The sequence below is a fragment of the Sarcophilus harrisii genome, chromosome 4 (genome assembly GCF_902635505.1).
Source record: "Sarcophilus harrisii chromosome 4, mSarHar1.11, whole genome shotgun sequence".
Lineage (NCBI taxonomy): Eukaryota > Metazoa > Chordata > Mammalia > Dasyuromorphia > Dasyuridae > Sarcophilus > Sarcophilus harrisii.
Genome location: NC_045429.1, coordinates 334,680,855 through 334,701,786, shown reverse-complemented (window position 1 = coordinate 334,701,786; position 20,932 = coordinate 334,680,855). Strand labels below are relative to the sequence as shown.

At 50.6% G+C, this 20,932-nt stretch overlaps 1 protein-coding gene across 4 annotated transcripts; it reads left to right on the top strand.

Annotated features, from left to right (window-relative positions):
• Positions 1-907: 907 nt before the first annotated feature.
• PGAP3 (post-GPI attachment to proteins phospholipase 3) lies at positions 908-20,549 on the top strand. 4 transcript variants are annotated; one of them, XM_031966189.1, is made up of 8 exons: positions 918-1,181; positions 6,804-6,901; positions 7,980-8,132; positions 17,582-17,644; positions 17,874-17,935; positions 18,239-18,375; positions 18,769-18,973; positions 19,320-20,549. In XM_031966189.1, exons 1-8 carry the CDS (start codon positions 1,001-1,003, stop codon positions 19,381-19,383), a joined length of 963 nt encoding a protein of 320 aa, XP_031822049.1. In that variant the 5' UTR covers positions 918-1,000; the 3' UTR covers positions 19,384-20,549. The 4 variants fall into 4 exon arrangements, 3 of the variants coding, with proteins under 3 accessions (XP_031822051.1, XP_031822050.1, XP_031822049.1); XM_031966190.1 differs by lacking the exon at positions 7,980-8,132 and having other exon boundaries at positions 916-1,181; XR_004233860.1 differs by lacking the exons at positions 17,874-17,935; positions 18,239-18,375; positions 18,769-18,973; positions 19,320-20,549 and adding an exon at positions 13,296-13,622 and having other exon boundaries at positions 908-1,181.
• Positions 20,550-20,932: the final 383 nt, after the last annotated feature.

Below are 20,932 nucleotides of genomic sequence, written 5' to 3'. Positions count from 1 at the left end.
TTATTTAAAAGAGCCGCGTCCATCAGAGTTGGTCATCTCATCTCCTTACTGCCACGCACAACAGATCTCTTAGTTCTCCTCATTTCGCTCAGCATCAGTTCCTGTCGGTCTCTGCAGGCTGCTCAGAAATCATCCCGCAGATGGGTCCCCACAGATCAATAGTATTCCGTAACCTCCGCGTCTCCGAACTCAGCCACGCCCCATGGGGCGGGCACGCGCGCTCTTGTCACTACCGGAAGTCGCTCGCTACAAACACGGTCCGCATTTCCCTTTTTTATGACCTAGAAGTCTGGGGGCAGGGAGGACCCCCAGTCTTTTTCTGCTCCGCTAGCCCCTAGGCTGCCAGCCTCCACGTTCAATAAGAAAGGCAAAAAGATTCTGGAATTTCCCGTGCATATGCACGTTGGAAACCCTTCCTTCGCCGGAGGGGACTTGGAGAGATTCCCGCTTTGGAGTGGGAGGAGCTTGTTTGGGTGGCCCGGGGCCGTTCGGCCAAACTCGCGCGCGCACCCCCTAGAAATTTATCTTAATTAATCTTATTCCTTATGTACATATGCGTGATAAAACCCGGAACCTGCCTTCCCTCCGGCGGCTACACTCTGGGGGTTACAGCCCCGACTCCTCGCTTCCTGTCCCCTCCCCCATCCACTTTCACTCCCCGACTTCCTCTCGTCGATATGTCTATCGCGGTTGAACTATCGCGACATGCCCCCGACAGCTTTAACTAATCCATCAATATGTAAAACACAGAACGCTAGGCTGGGAGTTCTACTTGGGCTTTGGGACCGGGCGAGGAGAGGGCGGATCTCCAGGGCCCGGATCAGCCCCGGGAGGTGACCCGCGGACGCCCGGAACCCTCAATCAGCGAGCCAGAGGGAATGGGGGGTAGTGGGAGGGTGAGGAGCGGGGGGTGTGGTTGGGAAAAGAATGAACGCCCAGTACTTCCGGCGAGACCGGAAGGGGAGGCGAGGGAGGCGGCTACGGGCCCAGGCTTACGGGGATGGCCGGGCGGACGACGCTGCTGGCCCTGCTGGCCGGCGCCGCAGCGCTAGCGGACGCTTCCCAGGGTGACCGGGAGCCCGTATACCGGGACTGCGTTCTCCGCTGCGATGAGTGGAACTGCTCCGGGGCCGGGCTGCAGCACTTCCGCTCCCACCAGCCAATCTACATGAGTCTGGCAGGTAAGCCCCGCCCCACGCGGAGGCCCCGCCCGGCGGGCAGACCACGCCCACACCCCTCACCCCCTCGGCGGCCCCCTCCCTTTCCCCTTCTCTCCAGCATCTGTGCCTCGGTTTCCCCACTGATAGGCTCGGGGAGCATCTCAATGGTGGCCGCACAGGTCCTTAGATCCTCTGCCCTCCGCGCCTGGCACAACCTGGGGGTAAAAATTAGGGGCTTCGTGGTGAGCGTCAGAAATGTGGCCCGTGTGACCTCGCCTCTGCCCACCTCAGCGTCCTCATCTGTAAAATGGGAATGAATAATTAGAGCATTTCCTTCCCGGGTGGTGGGGAGGATCGGATGACGTAATACTTGTGCAACTGGAATGTAACAGGCCTGGGTCCTCCTCCTCCTCATTGTTAGGTTCTATTCGATTCCGTTTCATTCTATGGCGCAAAAATTAAGATCCTGGCGTGCAGCTGAGGTGCAGTTACCCCTGCTTACCTGCAGCTCAATCCCCCGGAGAGACAATAATGCGCAAGCAGGCGGAAACCCCGCCCCCCCTTTTGTCAGGAGCCCTAGGTCGGAGTCTAGTTCTGCTCTAATTAGCTAGTGGCCTTAGCCAGGAAACGTCCCTCCTCGCGTCCGCAAGCATTTCTCCCCCCTCCTTTTTTTTTTTTTTTTGCTTTTCTTTCTTTCCTATTTCACTTTTATTCTGAATTTAACAAACGCCAAACGAAACGGACATTTCCGTGTAAGCACAAGCATTTCTTACGGACCCGACGCCGGAATAGGCCGCAACAAAAAATCCCCTTTATTACGCCTTGAAAATGGCTTTCACATTTTACTCCTTTCGCTTTCACACGAGTGCATCTCACATCTCACATCTCACATCGTTTTGTTTTCATTTTTGAATGCATTCTCGTAGTTTGGGAAGCATCCGTTATACAAATAAGTAAAGGAATAAGAAAGGGAGGGGAAAAAGAAAAATCCGGAGCAACCCCTACTTGGGCAAACATCTATGTACCTTAGACATCCCTGTCCTCAGGAAGCTTATATGCTAATGGAGTGATAACATGTCCGCGAATGCAGACAAATGCATACCGAATGGAAGATAACCTTTGGTGGGAAGACTTGTACATACATAGATATGGATAGATAGGGCCTAGAGATAGAAGATAGCCCATGGAGGGAAAGACGTTCGCCCCTGTGGATAGGAGGAAGGGCTCTCATGGAAGGTGGTTTTCTCCTTCTGGTTTTTTTTTTTTTAGTTTTATTTATTGGTTTCCCTATAAAAGAGGGTTGAATCTGTTATTTGTCAGGACAGGTCCTGTGGAACATCTCCAGGATCTGCTTCCTTACCAGCCTGGTACACACCCTTATCTCCTATTGATTGCCTAGTCTACAATAGCATTATTGGCCTCCCTGCCTCTGAAACATCTCCACTATCTGCTCCGGCTTGGTGCACACCCTTATCAGCTCCAGATTAGATTATCGATTGGCTGCTCTGCCATCGCTCTGTTGGCCTCCCTGCCTACATCCCTCCTCCTCCTTCCGATCTGTCTTCTACTCCACTATCAAGGTGATTTCCCCAATATGGAGGTCTAACTGTGTAACCTTCCCTATCTAACAAACGCCAGTGACTCTTTAGTACCACCAGAATCAAATGTAAAAATCCTTGGTATGGCTTTTAAACCCTTTATAACTTGGCTCCTTCTCACTCTTCCAGTCATCTTATACCTTAATTCCCCTCCACAGAGTCTCCTGTGCAATGACATTGGCCTTCTTGCTGTTTTTGGAACAAAAGACTATCTCCTGACCCTGTGCCTTTTCACTGGTTGACTCCTTTATCTGAAATGTTTTCCTCCTCATCTCCACCTTCTGGCATCTCGAGCTTCCTTTAGATCTCAGTTAAAACCCCACCTTTTGCAAGAAGCCTTTCCCAATTTCCTGTTAATGCTGGTGCCTTTCTTCCGAGAGAACCTCCAATTTATCCTGTGTTTTGCTGATTTGCACATAATTGTTTACATGTTGCCTTCCCAATAGACCTGGAGAGCCAGCCTGTTTTTGCTTTTATACCTTCTCAGCACTTAACCACAATCCCTGGAACCCAGTTGTTCCTTACTAAATGCTTGTTAACTTTGTCCTGGGGTTCTGAGCAGGAAGGCAGCAGGCCTGCCCGTGTGTGCATGCATGTGCACATGGACTGTGTGTATAAGCAAGGTAGGTCACACAGTGGAGAGAGTCACAAAGACCTGAGTCCAGGTGCAACTCAGATCCCTGCTAGCTGCGTGACTCTGGGCAAGTTTCTGCACCCAGTTTGCCCCAGTTTCCCCATCTGCAGAAAGATTTGGAGAAGGCAGTGGCCAACTTCTCCAGTATCTTTTTGTTATTATTTTATTATTATAACTTTTTATTTACAAAACATATGCATGGGTCATTTTTCAACATTGACCCTTGTAAAACCTGTTCCAAATTTTTCCCTCCTTCCCCCCAAATCTCCCCTAGATGGCAGGTATTCCAATATAAGTTAACTATGTCTCTACAGTATGTTTGCCAGGAAAACCTCACATAGGGTCACAAAAAGTTGGACACGACTGAAACATGAACAGCATACATGTACACGTATACATATGTGTGTGTACACATGCACGCACATCAAGAATACAATTTTAAAAGAAACTGGAGCTGAAGAAAGAGTTCTTAAGGAAGTATCAGAAGAACCTGGAAGACACAAAGTTTCAGGAGAGCTCTGGCTTTATGATCTTAGTACCCCCTGAGAATGTCCAAAATCTCAGAATCCCCAGTGGCCTCCTCGTGGCTATTAGCTGCCTCTGTTCCATCCTCATTCTCCTTGACATTTCACTATGTTGGGGCACTGTTACCTTTTCCTTCTGATTCCTCTCAATTGTTTTGTCATCAATGACAATTCTCTTTTCTCGTTTTTTTTTGTTTTTTTGTTTTGTTTTGTTTTTTGCCTCTTTTGCTGATTCATTTGCCCTCTAAATGTCTTCTAGAGTCCTGCTCTCAAACCTCTTCTTTCAGTAGAATTTCTCCTGTGGTGATCTCATCCATTCCCATGGTTTCAATTATCACCTCTTGCAGATGACTCCAAAATGTAGATCTTTAGCTCTCATCTCTCCCCTGAGCCACAATCTTGAATTTCCATCTGTCTGCTGGATTTCTCCACCTGGATATCACACCCACACCTCCAGCTTCAATGTGTCCCAAACTAAATTCATCTTCTCCCCAAAAGCTGAAGCATAGTGCAGTGGAAAGAGAGCACAGGGTTTGACATAAAGTGAAATCAGAAGCATTCTATTCGGGCTCTGACTCTGCTATCAAGGACATTATGACCACTTTGGGCTTCAGTTCCTTACCTGTATAATGAGAGTATTAGAATAGAAGCCTCCAAGGTCCTTTCCAGCTCTAATCTGAGATCATTTGATTCTACTTCTGCCTTCCTTATTTCTACTGATGGCACAGTCCTTCTCTTAGCCACTTGGCTCAAAACCTAGAGGTACTTTTGACTCTTTCCTTTCCATCATACTCCACCTCCAACTCATTGCTTAATGGAGAGCTTTCTGGGAGCAGGGCAGTGAGGGCTATGTAAATTACTAATTCTACCTCCAGCATATTGCTTACAACCATGCATGCCCTCTTCTCAGCTCTCCTTGCTGCTTCCTTTCTTCGGCAGTCAACATTTGTTAAGTACCTACTAAAAGTACAAAGGAACACAAAAGACAGTTCTAACCTCGAGGAGCTCATGGTGTAATGAATACACAAACCAGTATGTACAAATAAGCCATGTACAGATAAATAGAAAGTGATCATCAGAGTGAGAGCACTGAAATTAAGAGGGCTTCAGAGAGGCTTCCTGCAGGAGGTGGGATTAGTTGTGACTTGAAAAAAACCTGGGAAATCAGGAGGCAGAGATGAGGAGGGAGAGTACCCGAGGCACAAAGCCGCCAGAGAAGGTGCCTGGAGCTTCTGAGAGATGGAGCAAGAAGGGGAGAAGGGGGGAGATGACTGAGAGAGGTCTGCAGCACCAGGTTAGGAAGGACTTTGAGGGTTTTGTGTTTGATACTGGAGTTTGTTGAGGAGAGGAGTGACAAGATCAGACCTGTACTTTAGAAAACTCACTTCAATTGCTGAATGGAGGTTGGATTGACAGACCCACCACTAGGCTGTTAAAGTAACCCAGACTTGAGGGGTTGAGGGGTTGCCTTAGAGTGGTGGCAGGATTAGTGGAAAGACGTGAAGATACTCTGGGAAGGTAAACTAGACGGGCTTGACCTTGGACTAGATTGAATTGGTTCAGGTTTTTATTACCTTTTAACCTGGACTCTACCTCTCTCCTTTCCTATATAATTAATTCTCTTAACTCTCTTAAGGTAACCTTAACTCTCTTAAGGTAAAGCTCTGACTACATCATTCCCCTTCCCCAGGGTCTTTGGTGGCTCTCCAGTATCCATCACCTAAAATGCAGACTTCCTAGTCGAACATTTAAAGCCCTTTGAAGCAGGTGCATCCTGCCTTTTCAGTTTTATTTCACTTTCACTTTCCACTCCTTCAGATACCCTGCATTCTAGCCACCTGGTGAACAGTCTGGCCTTATATAGTCTTCTAGGAGCAGGCTGTCTTCGATACTCTGCCTTCCACTTCCTTCAAGGCCATCTCAGGTATTACCTCCTCCATGAAGCCTTCCTTCCTGGCCTCAGTTTTCTATTAGCATTTTCCTAGGCCTTTCCACATCCTTACCCTCTTTTAATTCGTATCATAGGCATTTGTGTACATATACACAATTGCCCTAGTTAGATTGTCAACAGATTAACCAAAGGCACTGTGCTGTGTTTTATCTTTGTCATCTTAATGCTGCTGCGTGCCTTGCCCATAGTTGTCATTTTGAAAATGTTAAATTTAGTTGGATTAAGTGAAGTGGTGGTTGGGACTGGGGTGGAGCTAAGGAATTTGGGTCTGGTCCTCTGATCCAGATGCTAGAATCTTGGAGCTGAGAGGGCCTTGGGGCCAGCTAATCAACCTCATCTTACAGCTGGGGAAACAAAGACCCAGATGAGTGAACTTCCTTCCCCAAAGTCACGCAGCCAGTTAGAAGCAGCCAAGCCTAGAGCCTGTAGTTCCCCACACAGAGCTCTTTCTATCACTGTTAGCCCAAATGGCCCACATACTCACATATAGAGAGCTCTGTGATACTTACTCCCTGCAATGTGTGGGAGCCAGGAGTTTTGAGCCATTTTGGGAAATGGGGAGATGACCTAGTTTTTCTCCATTCACATTATAGAGCAAGGGAAATCTTCCCTGTGGAGGTTGAGACAAAGAGGGGAGGAAAAGAGGAAAGTTCTGCATCAAGAACTGGGCTGCGTAGAGAGGTCCCCAGCTCAGATGAGTTTCATCTCCTTTAGAGCATCAGAAGGTCTCTAGATTTGCCCAATTACTTCTCACCCTGCTTTCAGTAGCCTTCTCATAAGTGTCTTCTCATCCTTCATTCTTGGAATAAAGGCCAGACTTTTAAGTTCCATGTCACTTCTCACTGATCTGAAAGTCAAATTTCTCTGAGTTTCCTCCAGATCTTTTAAGACAGAAAGTAGGGTTGGGGTTGCTAAGAAACTCTTTGTCTTTTTCAGGCTGGACCTGCAGGGATGACTGTAAGTATGAATGCATGTGGGTCACCGTGGGTCTCTACCTTCGGGAAGGTTACAGAGTTCCCCAGTTTCATGGAAAGGTGAGTTGGAAAAAAAGATGGTAATGGGTGTGTTTGGGAGGAGCCATATGATGAGCCAGGCGGAGGGTGGGGGGGCACAGGAGTGTGCTGTGGAACAGCATGGTCTCCTGCAGTGCCGGGAAAAGGGCCCCAGGCTGAGTTTCTTTTTGACCTTGTTCTTATTTCTAATGTCCAGTAGGAATTCTGGGTCCTGACCTAGGCCAGGGGAAATCAGATCGATGAGCTGGTCAGTAAGGCCCATTAGTATCAGAGGAAAGAGAGATTGTCAAATTTTTTAAATAATAAGAAAAGGACTTCATAAGTAAATATGACTTTTTGACCTGCTTTCATGTTTTAAATTGTTTCTCTAGCAGTGGAGGTGGGTTATCATTATGACTGATGATAATGAATGTATATGTTAATGATAATTTAATAAATACTAAATAGCTTCCAAAATGGTTTCACAGATATAACCTTTCATTTGATCCTCAGTAAATGTGAGGCAGACAGGCGGGTGCTATACTGTGAGGCCCATTTTACTGATATTACTATTACAATTACAATACTCATTTACAGTATTGATACATAAGGAGATGGAGACACAATAAGGGGACTACTGTAAGTCAGCTGACTGGCCCACACTCACATGGCTAGTAACTGGAGGAGCTCAGACGGGAACCCAGGTCTCCCGGCTCTCAGTCCCTGTTCTATTTCACCTCCGGGATTTCGTGGGGTATGGTCTGCAGCCCCAGACAAGATCTTGTACGGCTCACTGAACAGAACAGGGAATGAAGCTATGGATTTGGTCAGAGGTTTTATCCTCCCAAGCCATCCCCCAGGTGGGAAGAAACACCCCAAATGCACCCTGCTTATGAATGCAGATTAACCGACTAGAACTCCCAGGCCTGTTTGTCAGTGTAAAGCAACATCGCAGTTTCTCATCCTGCTTTCACAAAGCAGGCCCAAACCACAGTTGGGGAACCTGTGAGCCTTCAGGCCTGAGCTGTAGAGGAGAGATGGAGACGCCGTCACCTAGAGCTGTGGAGGTGTTTGGGGCACCCAGCTGATGCATGACTTTGAGCTGCTTCTTCCTTTTCAGTGGCCCTTCTCTCGGTTCCTTTTCTTCCAAGAACCAGCCTCAGCTGTGGCCTCCTTCCTCAATGGTTTAGCCAACCTGGTCATGCTCAGCCGGTATCGGACCTCTGTCCCAGCTTCCTCCCCTATGTACCACACCTGTGTGGCCTTTGCCTGGGTAGGTAACTGGGCACTAGTCCAGCCTGGGCCTTGATTCCTTAAAGAGGAACAGAGAACTCCTGGCAGATCTTAGCGGCAGCATAGGGGGGCGGGGGGGAGGCTTGGAGACAGCAGGGAAAGCTTTCCCATGCTGGAGTTCCAGACACCCCAAAGAATGCTCACGAAAGACACCTCAGCTCCTGCCCTGTAGGAGCCCTTTTTTTCTAAATGGGAGGAAATACCAACAAATGCAAATATGTAAAAAATAATCCAAAGTTCCACTTGATTGAATAGCACTGAAACACTTTTTTGTAGGTACAAACAACTGCAAATGAATTTGTGAGCACCTAGAGGACTGAGACCCAGTAAAAGAGTGCCCAGGAAGGTAGGGTTAATTAGGAGAAGTTTGTAAGGCCAGCAATTTGGAAAGTGGGGAAGGAGATGGATGGCTTTTAAAGCCCTCCCTGCACAGTTTGTCTCCAGGCTTATTGTCCCCAGTGCCTTCGAGCCCTGCTGCATCCTAGCCTCCTTGTCCATCTCTTGCCCTGACCGTCTTGCATGCCTGGAATGTGTTCCTTCTTCACTCTAGACTTACGGGACTCAAGTTGAGTCCTCCTGGAAGCCTCCCCTGATCTCCATACTTAGTCCACTCTCCTCAAGTTTCACTCTGTGTTTCTCTGCCCAAATGTCTTATTGTTCCAGCAGGATGCTAGCTCCGTGGCAGCAAGGACTTTGTTGCCCCTGGTTTGAGGCACAATACAGAGCACCTAGGAGGGCCTTAGTCATTGCTTGTTGAATTTCATTTGGTGTCAGGAAAGCATGACAGAGAGGACTAAGAGCTAGTCTCAGAGCTGGAACAACCTCTGGTATGTCCTAGTTGTCTGGTCCTGGGCAAAGGACTTCACTTATCTACCTAGTACTTAAAGTCTGGGGTTGTAAGTCAGAGAGAAGATACTGGCCTGGATTCATTGAGGGAGTTCTCTATATTGTATTAATGAAATCATAGGTCCAGGCTTGGTGGGTATTGGGAAGGGTACAAAATTTAGATCCAACAGGCTTCTTACCTTCATGGTATTGACATATAAAAGGGATGAAACACATTCCAAAATATTGTAATACAAAATTAAATAGAGGGGATGAGAACTAGAGTTCTAGAATTAGCAGTTCAGAAGGACAAGGAATCTCTGTCTCATTCTCTGGAGGATTTTGTGTTCCTTTTTTCAAGATTTTAGGTTGCCCAACATCATTTTAGTCCCTAATTTCTCTTGGGACTAGGAGGGACTATCTGTCCTCCTGAGAACTACAAACCCCAGAATGCCAGTAGCTTCTCACATGCTTATTACATGTGTAGATAAAAGAATAGAAACAAAATGATCTATAGGATCCAGAGTTGGGGAAGGTTATGAAACCATAGACTTACAAAGACCTATGGTGATTCAGCAGGCAGAGGGAAGAAGGTATTTAAAGCTCAAAGGGTTCTGAGAGGAGAGGTGAGAAAGTATAGCTAAGCGAGGATGCCTCGGAGTCTAATCAAGCTCTAAGTGTCCATTCCCTAGTGTTTCCTAAATTCTCCAGTCCCCCATAACCAACTTCTTCCTAACTGTCACCCACCAGATGTCAACATGCCCCAAACATTATCTTTCTTTTCTCCTTCCCCACCTCCCCCTTTCTAGGTCACTGCTGTTCTTGGAAGCAGTCAGGATCACAACCTGTGACCCATTCTTGACTCTCCTCTCTCTCTCACCCTCCTCCCCACAGGCAGTCAGCTGCCAAATCTTGCCCTTTCTGCATAGCGGCTTATATCTTTTTCCTTCTCTCCATTCATATGATCGCTCCCCTGTTTTGGCTTCTCACTACCTAGACTATTAGTGCACCTTCTTCCTAATTGGTTTCTTTTCTCTGTGTCTCACTTCTCCAGTCTGTCCTCCACACAGATGCCCAAGTGACATTCCAGAAGCACAGGTCTGGCCATGTCACTCCTCTGCTCAAAAAGCTCTAGTGACCACCTGTTTTCTCTAAGATAAAATATAAACATCTATTTGACACTTAAATTCCTTCATTGTCTTATTCTAGTTGATCTTTTCAGATTTATTATGCATTACTCCCTTTAATGTACTCATTATTTTAGCTAGACTGGCTATTTAAATCTTATATACTACTTTCTATCTCTCATTACCATAGCTTTGCCCAAGCTGTATCCTAGCCTGGGATTCTCATTCATATTCTCTCTCTCTCTCTTTCTCCTCTCTATTTTCTCTCTGTTTCTTCTCTCTCTGTGTGTCTCTGTCTCTCTCTCCCTTGCCTTTTTCTTCTCTCCCTCCCCTTTTCATAATCCTTGGCTTCCTTCAAAACTCAGTACCAATGCCACTTCCTCCTGCATGAGGTCTTTCCTGATCCTTCCAGCTGCTTCTGTCTTCCCATCCCCCCAGATTGTTTTCTATTTATCTGATGTATATTTTGCATTTACTCTTGTAGAAAGAGAAAGATGTTAGGTCCGTGTTAAGATGGCAGTAGTGGAGAGAGGGGAGTGCAGATATAAGAGTTATTATTGAGAAAGAACTGATGGGGCTTGGTGATTGGCATGAGAGGAGCAAAGGAAACCCTGAAGTTTCAAACATGAGGCCTGTTATAGGTAGTTGATGATGTGGACCTAAAGCCTGAGAAAGTGGTCCCGGGCTGGAGAGATGATTGTGGGAGCCAGTAAGACTTCTAAGGGAGAGGGTTTAGAAAGAAGGGGGGCCAAGGACAGAAACTGGGAAAAGCCCTTCCTTAAAGTCTTCTAAGGAGGAAGAGAAGCTGCTGGAGAGAGGGTGATCAATTTAATATTTGGCTGAGATATCTCAGAAACGAGAGTGGGAGGAGGGACTGCAGAACCAGAGTGAGAAATAGTGTCAGATGCTTTCAGGAGGTCAGGAAGAACAGGAGCTTTAAAGATGCTTGGATTTGGGGAAAAAAACTGTCATTGGGGAGTCGTGTGGATAAAAGCCAGGTTGCAAGGGGTTGAGCAAAGTGTGGGTGGTGCCTTGGAAATAGTAGGTACTCAATAGATGCTTGTTGAATTGAATAAGCGGAATCAACTTTTTTTAAAAAGTTTGTTGATGAAGAGGAGGAGTGATAGGGTAGTAACTGAAACTGGGAGAACAGGCAAGGAAAGACTTGGAGAGCTCTGACTTTGGACTCGGAGAGCTTTATAGTAAAACACAAAATGAAATGGGATGAGAATAAGAACTCACATTTACATAACACATGACATTTTTTTGCAGTTGTTATATCCTGATTTGATCCTTTTGGCAACTCTCTGAGTAGGGGCCATTTTAACCTCATTCAACAGATAAGGAAATTGAGGATCGGAGATATTAAGTGGCACAGCTACAAGGGGTCTGAGGCAGGGTTCTAATCCAGGTCAGCACCCTAACTGCCGTGCTGGGAGAGAGCAAAGGCCACATCTCCTTTGGTCGTGTCCCTTCCGCACTCCTTCCTTGTTCTCCTGGCTCTGGGACAGAGCTGAGAGGTCCTCACTGTCCAGCGTGGTCCCTCCCTTTGGTCAGAGAGATCCTAATCCCACCAGGGCAAAAGGCCAATAGCACCTGAAAAATCCGAATCAAATTTTGGGTGATGACCAGGAAAGCCTTATCTCCCAGGACAGCTTGTGGCCAGGACATAAGGAGATTGGGATACACTGTGATGTCACAGCTTCTCCTTTGGATCGATGGCCCGGGGGAAGCAGGTGGACAGGGAGACGGCCTTGCAGAGGGGGGCCGCCCTCCCTCTCTCGGGTCCCCTCAGCGACGCCACCGTCTCCCCAGCTGCCTCATTCTGCTGCTGCCTGGGTCCTGTCTTACTTCTCACACCTTCACTTGTCACATGAGAACAAAGCATTCCTGCTTGCCTTCTCTCGGCCCAGTTCTCTGAATTTTCCAGATGAATCATAGGACAGGAAAAGATTTCTGGGGTCCCTGTCTGCAGGGAGACCAGTGACTAAGTGTTCCAGTTGGTTACCTGGAAACTGGTGAGGCTTTTCCCCCGACTTCAGTGTCTTGGGACGTCTGATTTGTTCTTTTCTTGACCGTGGGCACTCTCCTTTTTAAGGGGATGAGGCCTTCTAAGAGAATGGACCCTGAATTCTTGGTGTGACCCTGGCCCTCCAGGGTTGGTGAGAAGGAAAAGGGCCTCTGTTCAGTGGGGCCCTGGCCTTCAAATGGGCTCTTCTGAATTCGCTTAATGCTTTGTACAGATTTCTAAGGACCCAGAGAGAGCTGTCATTCAAGTGGATTTCAGAATTCACCTTCCACTTTTGTCTTGGTTGCTACATCTTTAGTTCATTTCTAGCAGACAGGGAATTTTGTTCAGTGCAGAATGTCATCTGAGCGCATTTATTTGTAGCCTGGAAGAACTAGGAGGTTACTGACTTAGGTGGGGGACTGGAGAGTTTAGTGCAGGAGAATCCAGTCCTTTCCTAGAATTCTGTACTACCAGACCTTGGTCTTTTCTGCCGGGGACTCTACCCACCAGGGCTGAGGAACATCCTGTCTTGGAAAGACAGCAACATCGGTGTTGTTGTCGCCTCGTTCTTGGGAGGGGGTAAATCTCCATCCTTCGACAGGGAGCTGAGCAGCAGCCGGCCGTCCCAGGCTCAGACGGAGCTGTGCTTTAGTCTGGTGGGACTAGAAAGTCCTGTCCCCAGGGACGAAGGCCAGGTGTGGCGGGCGTCCCAGCCTGTCCTGGAGCCAGGACGCCGAGAAAGGGGCCCTGAGGCAGGCTCCTGCCCTCCCCTCCCCTGCCTTTCCTTCCAGCAGCCACACAGTCCTCCCCTTTCTTTGGCCTGGCAAAATTAAGGTGAAGACCTAGGGGCCCGCTCTGAGTGGGGCTGAGGATTTGGCTGGAGGGGCGCAGGCCAGACCTGGGCAAGGACTCCCCCGCTGTCCCTGGGGGCGTACCCTCTCCCCGCAGGCAGGCATTCCGGGCAACAGCAGCCCTCATAGTTAACATTCTGACTCTCCCAGCTTCTAAGGCTCAGAGCTATTTAAAGAACTGCTTGTCTCAGAGGGAGTGTTGGTGACAGTCCTGAGCACTAGGTCTTAACACCAGGGTTTCACGATTCTGGATGGCACCGAACACAATTTTTACCCTGCAGTGTCTCCCATTATTCTAGTTTCTTTTCCTTAATGGTCTTATTTTGCAGATGACTAAAACTGGCTGCCCACTCCTGTCGTCCCCCCATTTCTCTGCGGCTCCGTGCCCCTCCATGGTGCTGGCTCTGAGATCCCTGCTCCAGAGTGTTTATGCAGAGCTATTGGCGCCTGCTGGGCTCCTGTTATGTGATCTCCACCAGCAGCTCCGTCTTACTGGCAGGGCCAGCCCAGCCCAGCCCCCACTCCCGTCTCCCCCTCCCCGCCAGGTTAGGACTAGGGGACTTGAGGAAACCAGCCAGCGCCGGTGACCCCCCTCCTGATGCCTCTTCAAGCAGAGTGAAATCCAGTCCTCCCAGACTGGGGGAGGGAGGGAAAGGGTGAGTGTTTGGTCCCACCCCCTTGCCTGCCCAAATGCCAGGCTCCGGGTGGACTCTTGGTCACCCGGACAGGAGCTAGAGTTACAGCCCTGGAGAATTTTTAGATCTGAAGTGATCTTAGAGAGCGTCTCGTCAAGGCCCTTCATTTTACAGCGTAAGTGGAACCATCCAGAGGTAGCCTAAGAGGTCCAAGGTCATAAAAAGTCTGGGGCAGAGGCAAGACCAGAACCTGGCTCTTTAAAGGCCCAGGCCACTGCTCTTGTCATTTCCCCCTAAGTATGATCCCTGACCGATGGGGAACATGAGCGTCTCCTGCACTGTGACCCCTGAGGCAGGAACAGGGGAATGTTTCCCACTAGAGAGCTGGGGATCTTAACATGAAGGGCCCAATCCTGCCTCTTGGTATCCAGGACGTGATGGGGAGCTAATTCTGCACTGGACTTCTGATGCCCCCCAGAAATAGGAGAACAGATAGATTCATCCTGGGGGCTGCCAATTCACTTTGAGATTATTGAATGCAATTCAGCTCCTACTCTGCACCTGGGGTTGGGATTAACGATTGGGACCCAGAGATAAAATTGAACAGATATGGAGTAGGAGAGGAGTCCTGGTTCAATGCCTGCCTTTAACTGGGCAGTCACTTTACCCCTGAGGGCTTCAGTTTTCTCATCTGTAAAATGGGGCTTAGACTAGAAGCCTGGAAAATCTGAATTGAGGAAATAGGGTCAGAGAGTTCAAATGATGTGATCAGAGCCAATGGACTTTTTTTTTTAAATAATAGTTTTATTTTCAAAATATATGCAAAGATAGTTTCAACATTCACCCCTGCAAAACCTTGTGTTCCAAATTTTTCTCTTTTCTCCCTATTCCCTTCCCTAGACAGCAAGTAATCCAATATATGTTAAACATGTGCAATTCTTCTATATATATTTTCACAATTATCATGCTGCACAAGAAAAATCAACTCAAAAAAGGAAAAATTAAGAAAGAAAACAAAAAGCAATCAAAAAACAATAAAAATGGTGAAAATATTTTGTGATCCATATTCAGTCTCCATAATGCTCTCTGTGGGTACAGATGGCTCTCTTCATCATAAGTCTATTAGAATTGGCCTGAATCACCTCATTGTTGAAAAGAGCCACATCCATTAGAGTTGATCTTCATATAATCTTGTTGTTGCTGTATACAATGTTCTTTTGGTTCTACTCACTTCTCTCAGCATCAGTTCATGTCAGTCTCTCCAGGTCTCTCTGAAATCATCCTGCTGATCGTTTCTTACAGAACAATAATATTCCATAACATTCATATACCACAATTTATTTAGCCATTTTCCATCTGATGGGCATCCACTCAGTTTCCAGTTTCTTGCCACTACAAAAAGAGCTGCCACAAACATTTTTCACATGTGGGTCCTTTAACTCCTTTATGATCTCTTTGGGATACAGGCCCAGTAGAAACACTGCTGGGTCAAAGAAGCACTGCTGTGCACAGTTTGATAACTTTTTGAGCATAGTTCCAAATTAGAGCCAGTGTATTTGAATCCTAGACCAACTTTTTGGTCTTGTTTTTTTCATGGGTCCCAGTAAGACATGAGATGGGGCCAGTAGTTAAAAACCAAGTCAACCCTTCCACCAAGGGAAGAGGTGTCCTGTCAGCGGAACATGGGAAAAGGAATGGGTTTCTTAACCCTGTGTTCTCTCAGAATCTTTCCCTTCCTCCAGTCCTCCCCACTGGGAACATTTCACTCTGGGCATCCTAAGGCCAAACCAGAGAAGACAGGCTTCTTCTTCATTCCCAACTACTACTTAACTCAGCCCATTTCACGCCTCCCCCTTCCTGTAGTGGTTAACAAGGCAGCTGGGTGACTGCCAGCCCAATCCCTGCCGGCTGGCTCCCTTCTTGGCTCTCAAGCATCCTTGGCACCAGGTCCCGTGTTCTCCTTCCAAATTACACCTCGTCTGCTTTGGGAAACCTGCCCTACCTGACTTGCAGTGTCCCTGCTCTTCCTTCCCAGCTCCTGTCACCTGCCATCCAGCCACTCCACCCTACCCCCATCCCCTTCATCCTTAGAAGCACAGCTTGGGAGACTCTCTCTCCTTTCCCCACCCCTTCAATCAACTCTTCAGTCACTCACCTAGTTCCAGACAGGATGCCATCAAAACCCTCACCCATAGAACTTTGTCCCCTTTTCCTGATCATCTCCAGAAGAGGGGCTGGGGAGGAGGGGAGATGTGTGCCCAGGGGGATGGTAGGGGCCTAACCTGTGATGAGGAAGAACTAATAACTTAGTCATTGAAAAGCTGAGCTAAAGGGAACTTCGGGGACCCTCTAGTCCATCTCTTCTGGAAAAAGTAACCCAAGAGGCAAGTGACCTAGCTGCCCAGAGTTACCCAGCACAGGGGCTGAGGCCAGAATTGACATCCCTCGAGTCCACAAGCATTTAAGTCCCTGCTGTGGGCCTGGTAGATGGAACCCTGAGACCTGACTCAGTAACTCGGCCCACAGGGACCGTCCTGGCTGCTTTTGGGTAGGCCTTCCCACTCCCACTCCCTCAGTCCCATTCTGGGACCTCCCAGACTCCCCCAGTCTGGCTCTGTGTTCTCGTCTGCCCTCCATCCCTTCTGCTGTCCCATATGTGCAGTGACTCTATCACCCCCATCTCTGCATCCCTTCCTCTCCTCTCACCCTACCCCGACTCAGACTCTAGCTGCTTGTTATCACTTTTCTTTCCAGCCTGATTTTTGTCCCCCACCCGATCCGAGGCCCTACTTTTCATTGTTGTCTCCTTATAAAGTAATTCTGTACTGTTAATGCTAAAATAATTAGGGCCTCATTTGCATGATGTTTAGTATCTAGTTCCATGTAATTAATTTTCTATCCAAAGGCCCAGAAACTGTCCTCTCCCCCTCCCCCCAGCAGCCCTTGGCTCCCTTTTGTGGGTGCCCCTTCACTCCTCCAGCCCAGGCTCTGGTCTATCAGGTTGGGCTGGCCTAACCTGGTCTGGCTCTTCAGTATCTTTTGTGGTGGGATCAGCTTGATCTTAAAGCAGACACACCCCAAGCTGGCTGCCCCCCTCCAAAAACACAGAAGCAAACCCCACCCCAAATCCGGAGGCTGAGGTCACCGGCTCCCCCTAACCTGCTGTCTCTGGGTGGAGGGCGCTGCCAGGGAGGAGGTGTGGCCCCTGGGGGCTGTTGTCTTAGAGATTGGGTAATTTGGCAGTCCTGAAGAAACAGGTTCCCAGGCCTGCGCAGGACCCTGCCAGAGCTGCAGCGGGGGGGGGGGGGGGGGGGGGGGGGGGGGGGGGGGGGGGGGGGGGGGGGGGGGGGGGGGGGGGGGGGAGGGAGGATGGGAAAGAACCACAATTTGGGGCTGGGGATTTCTCTAGTAGGTCCAAGCACTGGTTCGGAGGCTTCCTAAGCCATTTGGAAAACAGCTCACTTTCCCCAGGCCAGGAAATGGGAAGCTAAATGTTTGGAATGGAGGGTTGTGTGCAGGCCCAGACTGACTGCAGCAATGAAATGAAAGGAACCCCCCCCCCAAACCTGAAACTGAAAGCTGAGTGAAAGAGATAAGCAGGGACAGAGAGGGGAGGCGATGGGTGGGGAACAGTGTGCACCTGCAGGCTCGGTGATGTGTCAGTTCTGTTGAACTGTCTCCTCTCCTTCCCCCACCCCCTTTTTGGGGCTATGGTTTTTGTAGGGAGAGCTCACAGAGAGGAAGGGGGAGGACTGAAATGAAAAGTGATTTAAAACAAAGGATATCAAAAACAGCGTTTAAAATGTGAGGATGTTGACTCCATCCAGGGGACAAAGCCAGAATAGGGGACAAAGTGGGGAGGTGGGGAGGCCCCTGAGACAGAGACTTGTGGCATCCCTCCCTGAGCAGTGGGAGGTGAGGCTGGGGCCTGGAGACCTTCTCCCTATTCCCCTGACTCGGGCACTCACCCCAACCCCCAGGTCTCGCTCAACGCCTGGTTCTGGTCCACAGTCTTTCACACCAGGGACACGAGCCTCACTGAGGTGAGTACCCTTCTGGTGCCACGAGAGGGCCGGGTGCCCTTCCCAGGCCTAGGTGCCCACGCCGCCGTGTGCTCCCCTCTCTGGGTTAGGTGAGGGGATCCATTCCCTGGCTAACTGGGAGAAACAGCTACTTTCTTCAAAATCTTGCCCCCCCCCCCACCCCCATCCTACCCTCTCCCCAGCGAGGGAAGCAGGTATAAGCCCTTACTGATCTTGACACATCCCTCAGAAAATGGACTACTTCTGCGCCTCCACGGTGATCCTGCACTCCATCTATCTGTGCTGCGTGAGGTGAGTGCCCCCTCCTGCAGGGCCCTGCAGGGTCCGGGAGCAGGGGAGCCCAGGGACAAGCTGGGACCCCCCCCCCAGCTGTCCCGTTTGCTCACTGGTGCCCTCCCCGCTTGACATCTGGGTTGGCACAGGAGAAGGGACGACGGCACATTAGGGCTCAGGAGGCTGGCATCGGGGGAAGGGGACGAGGCCCCCGCTCTCGGCTCTCCCTGCGGCAGAGGCGCCGGGGGTGCCAGTGGCCCTCAGTCCCATGGCCTCCAGAGCTGAGCGGCTTTGTGGGGCGGGGGGGGGGGGGTGTCTCAGGACTCTGGGGCTGCAGCGCCCGGCTGTGGCCAGCGCCTTCGGGGGACTCCTGCTGCTGTTGCTGGCTGCCCACATCTCCTACCTGAGCCTTGTCCACTTCGACTACGGCTACAACATGGTGGCCAACGTTGCCATGGGTGAGCCGGCACTGGGGGAGGGGCGGGCCGGGGAGCCGGGGCTGACCACGTGGAAGGAGGCTCTAGGCTGCGGCCCAAGTCCTCCAACCCTGGCTGGGCTTCGGGGGCAGAGGTGCTCGGGGGGAGCGGGGGTGGAGAGCAGGGTGCCGCTCCCGAGTTGCTGCTGCTGAGGCTGGAGAAAGGGCAAAGAGCAGCCAGGATGGAAGCTGGGGGGAGACAGGGATAATGGCCGTGAGACAGGAAAGGGGGGGGCGAGGCTCCCAGCGAAGGGAATCTGCCCTGAGGGTTGGCCAGAAAGGGAGGGGAGCCGGGCCGAGAAGGGGGGCTCGGGGCCCTGGGGGCAGAGTCAGGCTGGAGGCGCTCAGGCACCCTCACGTGCTCCTCTTCCCCAAGGCCTGGTGAATCTAGTGTGGTGGCTGGGCTGGTGCCTCTGGAACCGGCCTCAGCTGCCTCACGTGTGGAAGTGTGCTGTGGTGATGGTCCTGCTGCAGGGGCTGGCGTTCCTGGAGCTGCTGGACTTCCCTCCCATCTTCTGGGTCTTGGATGCCCACGCCATCTGGCACATCAGCACCATCCCCATCCACTTCCTCTTCTTCAGGTTGGTGCCCGCTAATCTCCCAGACCCGGCCCCAAGCGCCGCACCACCTGTCAGGCTCCCCTGCCCTTGCCCCGTGCTGCCCCTTTGCCCCCTCCCTCTCTGTGTCCCGTGGGCACCAGTGCCTCCACCTCCCAGAGCAGACCCCAACCACCTTGTCCCCCAGCTGGGCTCGCTCCCCTGCCCCAGCTCGGTGTGGAGGACAGGGCAGCTCCTCCCTCTCCCTTTGTAGAGGGTGTCACCGTTTCTCTTGGGCAGAGGAGAGGGCACTTGTTTCCCCTTTCTGACCCCAGCAGCAGGGGGTGAGGCTGGGCCCAGAGCACTGCCCTTCCTTTTTCTGTTCCTGCAGTTTCCTGATGGACGACAGTCTCTACCTTCTCAAGGACACCCCAGTCCCACTGAAGGTGGATTGAAGAGGCTGGGGGCGGCACCACTCTGCCCAGCCTCAGCTCCGGCTCCTGGGAGCTCCAGCCCACAGAGTGGCCGGTCTTTCTTTTTATTCCTCAAATGTGGACTCTGGCGGAGAAGTGATTCCGGGACTCTGCCCCTTTCTCTGTGCCATTGCCCTCTCACTGCCTTCCAAGTGCTGTTGGACTTGTGCTAACCCCCATTCCCTCACCCCGCTTCCATCCCTCAGACATTGAGGGGCTAGTGGGGGAGCCTGATGAGTGGATGGAACTCCCCCCAGGACCTAAGGCTGCCTTCCCTCACAGTGAGTGTGCACCAGCCCGAGGGCGCCACCCCTCAGAGCGCCGCTCCCTCTCCCCGGGAAGCAAGGAGGGGGCTCCCCGCCTTTTCCAACAGGTGCTCTTTCCCGTGGCACCACTAGGTGGCGATGGATGCTGGCTGTCTGGCATCAGGTTGGGGCTCCCGGCCTCCCACCCCCAGAAAGGTACACAGAGGCCCCAGAGAGTGGGCCTAGGAGAAGCAGGCCCTCACTTTGTCCGCACTCTCAGGAGGAGCCGCCACCTTCCCCTTGCGGGGCCCCAAGCCCTCTCCATCCCCCGGCCAGGCAAAGAGCCAGAGAAGCCCGGCCACTGTTTGGCTCCATGTCAGACTGGCTCATTCTCTTGCTTCTCAGGGAAAAACGGGCTGTGCGTGTGTGCCTGAGTGTAGCTGTGAGTGTGGGCATGTTCGTGGGGATCCGGACAAACTCAGCAAAGTGTCTCTGGGCCTCTCGGCCAGCCTCCTGCTCGGCAAAGGAAGGCCAGCAGTTGGGCAGGGGACTGTACGTGAAGGAAGGACCCCGAGGGCGGACCTCTTCTCCAGGCCCTCCTTGATTCTCACCTCTGCTCCCCCCTCTATCCCTAGTCCCACCAGGGAGCCAGACTTAAGCTAAGAAAATAGCTCTCCTCAAGGACCCTCCTGTCCCCCACCTAGGGCTCCCCCCACTCCATAGCCTCCCTGCTCGAGCCAGTGCAAGAGACCAGCATCCCTCTGACCCACAGGTCACTTAACCTTCCTGAGGCCCCATTTCTTTATCTGTAAAATGGGAGGAACAGTCCCTCTCTTACCGCCTCACAAGGCTGCTGTGAGGCTTCAAGGAGATCATGTATGTAAAGTGCTTTGCAGATCTGAATCTGTTCTGTGTGTTGCTTTTGTATTGTAGAAAAGGGCATTAGGGAGGGGGTAGAAAACACGATTGTTCAGGGAGAGGAGAATCCTTGCCCTCCCTAAGGGTCAGACTGAGGGGCTGTGCCAGCGCAGCTGGGCGTGAGTGAAGCTGCCCCCCGCCAGTCGCTGGCAGCCCTGTTAAGTTCTTGCTATACAGTGACATAGAATGGCGCTCCCCAGAGGAAGACCCAGCTACTGGGGAGAGGTGGGGCTCTTTCTCTCATCTCATCTCACCAGTTTGAGGAGTAGGAGGGTTCTGTGTTTGTTGCCTCTTGACGGTGAAAAGAGAAGAGGAATATCTACCTCAATAGACCAATTCGGAGCCTTGCCCTCCTAAGTCACTACTAA

Bases quoted from the DNA above. Each gene is read 5' to 3' on its own strand.
- PGAP3 (XM_031966189.1), top strand. From the start codon at position 1,001: ATGGCCGGGCGGACGACGCTGCTGGCCCTGCTGGCCGGCGCCGCAGCG. The intron at 18,376-18,768 runs GTGAGCCGGCAC...CTCTTCCCCAAG, and splicing joins GGTGGCCAACGTTGCCATGG to GCCTGGTGAATCTAGTGTGG. The intron at 18,974-19,319 runs GTTGGTGCCCGC...CTGTTCCTGCAG, and splicing joins ATCCACTTCCTCTTCTTCAG to TTTCCTGATGGACGACAGTC.